The following is an 11,014-nucleotide window of genomic DNA, read 5'->3' on the forward strand; positions in this document are numbered from 1 at the left end:
GAAAAGTTTTGTGTGTTTTGAACAATCATTTGTATATCTAATAAGTTCTCTAACGTAAATATATGTATTGTAATATCGAAGTTTTTAATTGTCTGTATGTTGAAAAGCGCATTTAATTTCATTTAAGAAAGAAAAGGGTTATTTGTTTTTAAATTGTATGTCATATTAATTCATAGATTTTTTTATAACTATATATGGAATAGATATCATCCATAGACTTACAAACACTTTTTAAAGTTTAATAATAATTAGAGATTTAGTGGGCATAGATATAAAAAGCTTTTTAGCTATTTGGTAATCATTTGATTTTTAGTTTTCAATTTTTGAAATATTAAGTTTATTTTCGTTCATATGTATCAATTTTAGTAGAAAAGTCTTCACTCGAATTTCAAAAACAAAAACGAATTTTTAAAATTTCTCTTCTAGTTATATGAATTTTTAAATTTTAACTTCGTTTTGAAAAGCATGGATAAAAGCTAAAAAACAAATATAAATGATATAAAAGTAGGATTTCCAACTCTAAATTTCTTGCTTTGTTATCGTTGTAGCTTTAGAAAAAAAAACTAAAATAAATAATCTTGAAAAAGTTAGTATTGATTTCTAGAATTTAACTAAAAATTTAATGTTACACGTTGTATGGCATTGAAAAGGAAATATGATAAATTTCCCAAAAAAAACTAAAAAGTAGAATAATTATTGTAGTCTTTAAAAAATTTAATTTCATTTCTATTACTTAACCAAACATTCAATTCTTTCATTTTAGAAAGTAAATCATCTGTAGATCTATACTATTTAAAAGGAGTCAAAGGAGATATATATATATATATATATATATATATATATATATATATATATATATATATATATATATATATATATATATATATATATATTTGCCCCTTTTAGTTACCCATTTAAAAATTGAAAATCATCCTTACATGATGCAATTTCACATAAAATCCAACCAAAATCTATATCACTCTTATTTCATTATAACCTTTCTATTGTTACTTGCAAAGATGGGAGTGCGTTAAGTATTGTTCAATTTTATAAATAATAGTGGTTTAGATTAAATATTTGTAAGGGTAGTTTTAGAAAAATCTAACCACATATATTCTTTTATCAACCACGTACAATTTGATTAAATATAGTTAACTAATTATTTAATTAATAATTGATTATCAATAATAAACATATATTATAAAATAAAACGTTAGAATGTAAAAGTAATAGAATTCAAAAGATTTTATAACTCATTCTACTACCTATAATGAGCATTTTATTCATCCTTTTTTCACCAATATTCGGAGTTCCTTAATTTTTTTTTTCTTCTTTATTTGTGTTCTCTATCTTCTCTTTGCACTCAAAAACCTATTCAATTTTCAAAACATTTCAAGATGTCGGTGGTACATTAAAATTTTCGAATTACACATATTTTCGTGGAATACTAAAGTTGCAATGGATGCACGTGTGAATCTATATCTCAAATTTAAAGTCTTATAACAGTTGATAACGATTTCAAAGTTAGAAAGAGTTATCGATGGAGAAAAAGAAAAAAACAGAGAGAGAAAGAGGGAGAAACAAAAAGGTCTATATATTGACTGCCAAAGTGAGCGCTAGTTCATAAAGTGGAAGGGTTTTCCTTTTCTTTTCCTTTCTTCTTTCTTTACTTTTCTTTTTTTTTTTTTTTTTTTTTTTTGGAGAAGCAAGGCTAAAGCTTGAGAACAAGGCCAATGGGACAGTGATCACTACCTCCCACATCAGGGAGTATGTAAGAGTCGTGTACCTTCTCTGCCATCCTATCTGATACAAGAAAATAGTCCAGCCGCCATCCTGTTTCACAAAAAACCTTTCACTTTACTCTCTTTTTCTTATATATATGTACATGCATAACAGATTCATTTCGTTGATAAAACGAGATTATGAAATTGAGAAATCTACCCCCAATGGATTAGAAAAACATCCCAAGACTAATTATGAAGAGAGCTCAAGTTATACCAACTTTGGTTTTACTATCACACTGATGACCGTATAAACAAAATGCCCCACAAAGAAATGAGCTCAAAGTTGATAATAGAAAAGGAAAACTACTGGTTGCAAAAATGTCAAGAAAAAATGGTTCAGTTAAGTGTGCTAGACTGGAAAGTTCTCTAAATTTACTCATAGTTGAGGAATCCTATAGGATGATCACACTTGTTTCAGATGGGCTGGCTGAGTTTTAACAGAGTAGCGCAAATGAGAAGAAAAAGACAGATGAGAATTAAAAACAGAAGCAGTTTTGGTTACCTTTGTTTGTTTTGCGTCCACCATGACGATAACCCCAATATGTATAGCCAACAACATCAGGATGCTTTTGTCTAAAAGTATCAACAAACCCCTTTTCCAGAAAGTTGGTCTCAAATGATTGCCTTTCTTCGATGGTGAAACCAGCACTTTTTCGGTTTCCCTGTTCAAGCCAAGCACACAAGTTCAACAAATAAAGAAAGGTAACAAAAGACAATGGTACAAGAAGCAACACATGCTTTAAATGAGCTTGCACGAAGCCATGTTGCCTATACAAATTTTGCATTTTAGTTACGTTTTATAGGATTCAGATATGATAGCGGAGAGAAAGTCAGAGAGCTAAACCTGATGACTTACCGCAGGATTATAGATGTCTATCTCTTGATGAGCACAATTTAGATCACCAGTCAAAATCACGGGCTTCAACTTTTCCAACTCCTATACAAGTTGTTAACAATAAATGTTAATACATACACTGAAAAAGCAAACAATTGATTGCTTTGCTTTTTGGCACTAAACAATGTTTTAGACCCCCAATCAAATCGCTATATTTGAGAACAATACAAAAGGCATGTTTGGCAAAAATCAAAATCACCTTAAAGTGCTCTGTAAAAATGCACATGTCACCAAGTGTTTGACTAGGGCCAGACATCAAACTGGTTTGTTATTCAATAATTATAATAAAGTGCCTATGATTAAAATGTGTTTGCTAAAAGTACTTATTTTGAAACCACCCATTGACCACTCCCACAATCACACAAAGAGTTTGGGAACATCCAGTGTTGTTTAAAAATCACTTTTTACAGGAAACACCAGTTAAGTGTCTCTCCCATAAGCATTTTTAGCATTTTTATAGTTTTCAAGATCACTCATAGTTATCTATCCAAACACTGAAATTTTTGAAGAGCTAAAAGTTCTTTTTCAAATTTCACCATTCAAAAATCGTGGTCAAACTCCCCCTAACTATGCAAAATTGGAAATGATAAAGAAGTAATCTGAAAAGATAAAAAGGCATACCTTCATATAGTTACTGAGAGATGGATCCCACTCGGTAATCCTGTATGACTTGTGAAAACAGAGATAGGAATGCAACAAGAAGCTTCAAATTAGATTCTATAACCATGATATCATGAACTCATGTTACTATGCAATAAACCAAACTATAATAAAGAACCACAGTTGGGAAGTCATACCAGTCTCTTCAATCCGTCTCCAGAATTAGGAACATAAACATTCAATAAAAAGAAAGAATCAAACTCCACCATCACAACCCGCCCTTCACCATCATGTTCTGATATGCCTAAACCATATCTAACTGAAATTGGTTTTATCTGTAACAGGAGTTTATTCGCCAGATTATAAGCAACCGTCAAGAAAACATTTTTGAAAAAAATGGCAGTAGCTAAAAGCGTCTGCAGGTGGTAGTATCTTTTGGCACTAAAACAGAAAACTTGTAAGATTTAAGATATAATGATGAAGCAAATAGCTGCATCAAAAGAAAAGGAACAAAAAATATATTATTTGTTCACATATCAGCTGAAACAACTTACTCAAACCTTAACTAATAACCCACAAAACTATCACCTAACTCTACAAGACTATTGTCTGGCTCTACAACCTATAGAATCAAGAAAATCATAAGTTTTTGAGTAGCTTAAAGAGATAGCTATCATGAACTGCTTCAAAAGCAAACATTACAATTCGCCTATCTCATCAGACCAACCACACTAGTCAAATCAAAATTTATAACAATTCATCCAGTAGGTGATCATTTTGTCTAATTTGACAATATATAGACTTCATCTCCAAGTTTCAGAAAGCATATCAAGGTAAAACATATGCAAAAGAATGACAAAAAAATAATGGGAAAAGATCAATTTTAATTCTGAACTTGGTAAGGTACTAAGGTGTATCAAATTTTACCCTACACTTAAAATTTCATCCAATTGAACCCCTTCTTCCTCTCTCAATAGTCAATACTGCCAAATCTTCCAAGAATATGGTCTTCACTTCTAAGGTTTTGTCTCACTAACTTTCAGAATCAAATTGTAAGTTGAATATCAATACTGTAAATTGGTCACCACAAATAGGATCCAGGACTTGATCGTGATTCATTATATATGCATTTTAGATGATCAAGATAACAAGTTTATTTGCTCTTTCTTGTCCAGAAATTGTTGTTTATATATGAGAAAAGGAAAATCATACCCGGGATATGATTGCAGTTCCAGAATAACCAAGTTTAGAAACGCTGCATGTCCAGTAGGTATAATGATATCCATCCATGAGAGATTTTGTAATAGTTAGTATGTCCTTTTCCTGTAGGCGAAATTGACATTATAACTCAAATCTACTTTATAAGGAATTTTTTTTTAATGATATGGCATGTGGATACTGATGAGTGATGATTATTGCTAGCATAAACAATTGAATACTTCAAATTTTCACCCTTGCTCTCCAAAAGCAAAGTCCTCCAAACCAGAAGTAACTTTTTTTTTTTTTTCTCTTTTCCTTTTTCTATGGTAAGAAACCTATCTGTCATTGAAAAAATGAAAGAAAATAAATGGGCCTACAAAAAACAAGCCCCTACTAACTATATACAAGAATGGACTCCAATCCAAAAGAATAACACTAAGCTGATAATTACAAAAAATTCAGCAAACTAAATTCCATAAAGAAGCATTAAATTTCATCCCTCCCAAATATCATCCAAAGACATCACCACCCCTCTCCCCTTGCACAAAACCCAGAGTTCATTACGATCTCCCCAAAAAAAAGATAAACAATGAACATTACCTGATTTCCCCCTTGTTGCAAAACCCTGAGTTCATTACAATTCAATGATAAAGGCAAATCCTTTTATGTGGACAAATGATTCAATCTAAAAACAAAAAATTTGAAACTTTGCCATTGTATATAATAGAATTTACTAAATGTTGAAGTGAAATAGGAATTAATCTACTTGCCTGCAATTTGGTCTCCTGTAAGCACAATATGTCAAAATCTTCCCTTTCAGCAAGTTCCACTGCTGAAGACCCCTTAAGTAAGGCTCTTAACCCATTGACATTCCAAGATAAAATTTTCACAGATTTTGTATCCTTGGAAAGAGGTTTAGGCCTCATGATTCTTGGGTTATACGGGATCCAACCTTTTTTAGGCTTCTTATGAGCAAGAACAGCCCATGGTTCATTTTGCATCCCCTCTACTCCATCCTCTTGCTTTACAATGCTGGAAACAACTTCTGAGGATCCATTTATCTTTCTGCTAGATGGGTTACTGCCTACAATGAAATCATTTACGCAAGAAGTTCTTTTTGTCAGTGTACCGTACCAGTAAACAAACAAAGTACTCAAGTGTATGTATTGTGGTTTATAAGGGGAAAAATAATGCTAAAGATAAGAAAGAGGAGTTCAAAGGATAGATAGCATTACCTATTGCACCACTTGAAACCCTGTCAGATTCAGCTGACTGCCTCTTCTTTGGTGTTAAGATTTTTGTTTCAGCTTTCACAGTGTCACCATAAGAAGCTGATACACTAGAATTTCTCTCTGTCTGTTGTGTGCTCTGATTTTCTACTGCATCAATAAAACCACCTACATCAGATATATGCTCAGTCTCCTCACTAATTCTACAGTTCAATGAAATCGAGGATTGTTAATCACTTGATCTATAGCTTGAGAAGTAAAACAAAGACTATAAACTGATATTACTTTCATATGAAATTCAACTTCAAAATTAACTATATTTATCATTGTCAGCACTTAAAGTGGGGATATTTCTCAAATCTTCAATGGTGTCGAACACTAGTCACATCAAGTAGTAGTGCACTTAAAATTTGGAAGTACGAAAATGCAACCTTCAAAGACAAATAATGCATACCAACTGTTCCATTCTCCACAAAGCTTTGCAGTGCAGCTACAAGGTCACGCTTAAGCCCTTTGGCTAGAAGACCCACGCTTCTGAAAAATGTGAACATAAATGATAAATAAGAAAGTTAGCTACAATTTTATTAGACGGTTACAAACTAAATCCAGAACTGGATGCGCTTGTGCTTTGAAATAGCAGCTGCAGCACACAAACTCCAAGCCAATATTCAAAATGAAGAAGTTTCAACGGGGCGCATCAAAACATGTCATTTCAAAGATAAAGCTCCCAGTACCTTAATGTCATTCTCAATTTTTGGACTGTCATAGCTTCAATTTTCGACGGGTCATCCCTAAAACTTTGAATGTCCACTTTACAATCATGTTCCTATATGTAAAATCCCTGAATCAGAATAACCAAGAGCCGCATAATAGGTAAGTGAAATATACTCAAACAAGAACCATCTCACAACCTCGACAACAGCCTCATTGGAATTCCTTCGCACACTTACACCTCTTCCCGCCCCTCTAGGCTCTGAATTCTGTGTGAATAAAGGTACAGAGGAACGATTCAACCTCGACGACATTGCATTCTTTTGCAAAGGTCGTATCAATGTTGCAACTCTCAGCCTACTCTCATTCACTGCAAGGCTAAGGAAAGCCTGAGTCAGTTCAGCTGAACAATGAATCCATTGAAATAAGAGATGAGACAAAACGTTCATCCAAAAGTGGTGGGGTTTCTTAAAAATCCATTCCAATCTAAATGGAAGAGGTTTGATTAACTATCCCTTAACTTATGAACAAAGATAGATGCAAAAAAACAAAAATAAATATATTAAAAAAAAAAAAACCTGAAGAAGGGATGAAGGAAAGGCCTAAACCACAATAGCAAAACTGACTTCATGGGCAAATTTGAGATGAAAAATAACATTCAGAGGGAGAAATGGGTTGAGGTTGAGAATTTGAGAAAAGAGAAGTAAGATATAGAGAAACAGAGCAATGAAACGGTGAAGAAGAAGAAGAGAAGACAGACTAAGACCGTTGCGCTCCGCATAAACCCCACACATTCCGGAGAAATGGGTTTAGCTTTAGGGGTGCTTGAGTCGGTCAGAGTAAAGACGTTTCTCTCGTAGTTTTTATTTGGTTAAAACTATTCAATTGCCGCACATGAATTCGTAACACTCATTTGTGTGGCCACACGCATCCGTATGTGTCCAAAACATTAATGTGGTGAAAATAATTCAATTTATCAGTTGATTAAGTAATTCTAATATACTGTGTGTGTGTGTGTGTATATATATATATATATTGCGATATATGGTAGAAAAGGGAAAGAAAAATCCACTATGTATATATATTGTTGATATATGAGTTACAAATAGGTAAATTAAATAAAAATATCCATAACGGTAGGTGGGGAAAGTTGAAGCATATTAGTTATATGCTTAGTTATTGAAAAATGAAAGCACACACACACAAAATTAAAGATTAGTAGTAATAATAACAGTAATGTGTGTATTGATTATTCAAGGGTTTTTAGCTTGTAGGAAAGCAGTAAAAAGTGCTAAAGAGGTTGCTGGTGAAGTATATGGAGCTTGATGAGCAGCTCCTCTAATGGTTGCAAATGACAGATTGTTCTTCTCTCCAAATGTTTCTACCCATCCTCCAACCTAACACCACACACCATAAGTACTATTAAGAAAAAAGATAGTTCTATTTTCTTAAAACACAAAATTGTTTAACATATTTATAAGTAATGTAGCAAAATATTGCGGTCCATCAGGTGAGAAACTAAATTTAATTACCTGATGATTATGAAACCAAGCTGAGTAAGGGAGTGTGGTGTTCAATCTCAAAGCTTTTGCTAATTTATTAACCAAAGTTCGAGTTCCAAGTAATGGAATTACTGAATCTTGATCTCCACTGCCAAATTTTGTCAACAATTCATCATTTTCAAATATACTAAAATGAACTAAATTGTTTACGATGAATTGTAATAGACAACTATTTGTATTTATATGTATTATGACAAACACAAGTAGTAACCTGTTTTTATCTATCTTGCAATATTTTATTATATTTCTAAATATTTTTAGAAGTTTTATGATTTAAAATAATTTTTCTTATTTCTATTGGCAACTCCAAATTTAATTTTTTTTCTCTTATAATTTCTCTTATTTTTCGTCTCGATTAGTTCAACCATGGAGTTAATTATGCTTAGATTGACTTGTATGAAATATTTATAAATATAATAAATCAAAATAAATAATAAATTTAAACCAAATAAAAAAAAAACATAATTAATCTAAATTAATTGAAACAATCACCTGTAGACCAAAACTCTTATTCCAGAATGCACAAGTGAACCCACGATATTAATGGTTGGTATAAATAAATTGGTCCTATCGTAATCCAAAATACTGCCATAAACAAAATCAATAATTTTAAGATATATCATGAAATGTAAAATTAAGAAGAAAAAAAAAAGGTAGTTTGATTAAAATGGAAAAAGAAAAAAGGTAAAGAAGGTAACTACTCGCTGCAAAGGGACCAAGAAGAAACTCCAACCAATTGAGCATGAAGAGCTTGTTGAACATCCACTCTATTTAGATATGCTTCTATCTCATTCACTATACAAACATCTACTTTTCCTGCATCTCCCTGTCATCACAACTCTATATTTAACTTCTCATCAATCTTTGGGATTGATTGATAGTATTCATACATATGTACATATGAGTGTATAATCCAAAGAAATGAGCATATTTTATACAAGATGGTTAAAAATTGCACAAAAAAGGACCAAACGACGATCAAAGGACAACACTATGTCCTCTCATTATCAACTACGCCAAGCTTAAAACATATACAAAAATGGTGAGAGACGTAGGTGTGTCGTGAAATGAAAAGTTTTGAAAGATTAGAGATGAACAAAGTAAAAGTAAAGAAATTACGAACCGAGAATTGTGGGAGAGGGGTGGAGGAAGTAGGTTTTGGATTGGATTGATCATCTCCTAATCGTTTGGTGAAAGTGAGAGAATGGAGAGATGAAAGAGCTGTTTGTGTTGGATCACCACTCGAACAAACATCAAGATTGATGGCATATCCATTTATAAAAGGAGACATCTCTTGAGAAACCAAATCATTGATACTAAAACATGCATCTGAAATCTCCCCATTGATAGATTCTCTTATCATTTGAGAAATGCTACAAACAGAATTCAGAAGCTCAAATGTGGACTCAGATATTACTCCATGCGACCACAAATATTTTCCTCTTGAATTGAAATCTGTGTTGAATTCCAATAATGGGTTCCCAATCTGAGGAGAAAAGAAACAAATAATTTTAAAATCATTATCGATATCTAAACTTTAATTTTGCGACAATTCTAAAAGAATGATAATAATTTGGTCACGTTCACTATATGACTTACAGCAATTGCTTTGAGTTTAATGTTAAGTTTGGATTGAACAATAAGTCTTGCAAGTTGTGGAACATAATGACCAGCATAGCTTTCTCCAGTTATGTAGAATTCTTTGTTTTTATATTCTGGAAATTTTTCCAACCATCGTTCCAAGAAAACAATATTGTCTTGTGCTGTATCAAATAAATATCGTACCCAAAACAACAATTTACAAATCCAAATCTTCTTTATATTAATAAACATTATGTTGGAACATTTATAATCAGAAAACTCACCGGTGATTTTGTCATTAACCGTGTCGTAGAATGTGGTATTCTTGGAAAATGAGAAACCAACTCCGGCCGGAGATTCAAGATACAGTACATTCGCCACTGTCAAACCAAATCCACAAATATTGATAAGTTATTGAAGTTAAGAATTTCAAACATTTCGGATTTAAAAGCTATTCTATTTTTACATACGACTTTGGTTCATTTTTTGTTTTTATATTTTTAATATGTTTATTATAATTTCTATAGTTCATTTCTATTCTTATACTTTTTAAAAATTGTTCATTTTGTTTTTTTCATTTTCCATTTTATAAAGACCAAAATTTTGATTTTTCTAAAGTTTAAGAACTGCAATGATTGGAAATTGAAAGTACAATAATCAAAATAAACATTTTAATCGAAGGATAAAAACCAAAACCAACCAAATCGGAAAGCACACGTAATCAAAGTACTATTATTTAAAAACATATACACATAATACAAACCATTGTTCCAACTAAATTCATTGAGAATCAAAACATTTCCTTTTGGTCTAAAAGGACCATTCTCAACAAAAGCTCCTGCTCCAAGTGATGAACAACCAGGACCTAATAAAACATTAAAACAAAACATATATATTAAACCCCAAACATTTCCATAACAATTGAAAAAAGAACAAAAATGAAAAGGAATTATAAGAAAAATTCACCTCCATTTAACCAAAGAACAAGAGGCTTTGAAGAGGGGTCAGATTGGGCCTCAACAAAGTAGTAAAAAAGAGACCTACTTTGTAGTTCATCAATGGTAATATAACCTCCATATTGTTTAAAATTAACAATTGGTTGTCCTGGCAAGCTCTTTATCAAATCACCTTCAAAACACTCTCCAAATCTAAACATAATCTTTTGCATCAATAATAACATAAGTAACCCAAAAATGCCCTCTTTTCTCCATTGCTTACAGTAACAGTTATGCATTATTATTGTGTTAGATAGATGTCAGAACTCTTTAATTTCTATGGCTTATCATAAACTAAAATAATGCTCATCTATTTATATGATATATATACTTTCTAACTTTGCTTCAATTGTTGTTGCCTTTAAGTTGGCTTTTTCCCTTAAACATTTTGTTGGATGGCATCATCAATAACATTGAATTTGGATTTAGGTATCGATGGTGGTATTTGACTTACCCA

General features: G+C 31.9%; 2 protein-coding genes across 5 annotated transcripts; both read right to left on the reverse strand.

The window, feature by feature from the left end:
• Positions 1–1,577: 1,577 nt before the first annotated feature.
• LOC103486961 (DNA-(apurinic or apyrimidinic site) endonuclease, chloroplastic) lies at positions 1,578–7,271 on the reverse strand. 4 transcript variants are annotated; one of them, XM_051083934.1, is made up of 12 exons: positions 6,998–7,271; positions 6,620–6,789; positions 6,443–6,534; positions 6,163–6,242; positions 5,715–5,876; positions 5,250–5,563; positions 4,492–4,602; positions 3,477–3,614; positions 3,301–3,348; positions 2,641–2,721; positions 2,287–2,446; positions 1,578–1,833 (listed from the first exon to the last, which is right to left on the reverse strand). In XM_051083934.1, exons 2-12 carry the CDS (start codon positions 6,731–6,733, stop codon positions 1,712–1,714), a joined length of 1,422 nt encoding a protein of 473 aa, XP_050939891.1. In that variant the 5' UTR covers positions 6,734–6,789; positions 6,998–7,271; the 3' UTR covers positions 1,578–1,711. The 4 variants fall into 4 exon arrangements, with proteins under 4 accessions (XP_050939891.1, XP_008443353.2, XP_050939890.1 ...); XM_008445131.3 differs by having other exon boundaries at positions 5,715–5,855; positions 6,620–6,797; XM_051083933.1 differs by having other exon boundaries at positions 6,620–6,797.
• Positions 7,272–7,475: 204 nt separating this feature from the next.
• LOC103486960 (serine carboxypeptidase-like 45) lies at positions 7,476–10,718 on the reverse strand. Its single transcript, XM_051083423.1, has 10 exons — positions 10,529–10,718; positions 10,326–10,427; positions 9,847–9,942; positions 9,581–9,744; positions 9,221–9,467; positions 8,950–8,972; positions 8,683–8,807; positions 8,474–8,566; positions 7,952–8,069; positions 7,476–7,816 (listed from the first exon to the last, which is right to left on the reverse strand). The coding sequence occupies exons 1-10, from the start codon at positions 10,716–10,718 to the stop codon at positions 7,673–7,675; spliced, it is 1,302 nt and encodes a 433-aa protein (XP_050939380.1). The 3' UTR covers positions 7,476–7,672.
• Between the last annotated feature and the right edge of the window lie 296 nt (positions 10,719–11,014).

The sequence above is a fragment of the Cucumis melo genome, chromosome 4 (genome assembly GCF_025177605.1).
Source record: "Cucumis melo cultivar AY chromosome 4, USDA_Cmelo_AY_1.0, whole genome shotgun sequence".
NCBI classification, from domain to species: domain Eukaryota; kingdom Viridiplantae; phylum Streptophyta; class Magnoliopsida; order Cucurbitales; family Cucurbitaceae; genus Cucumis; species Cucumis melo.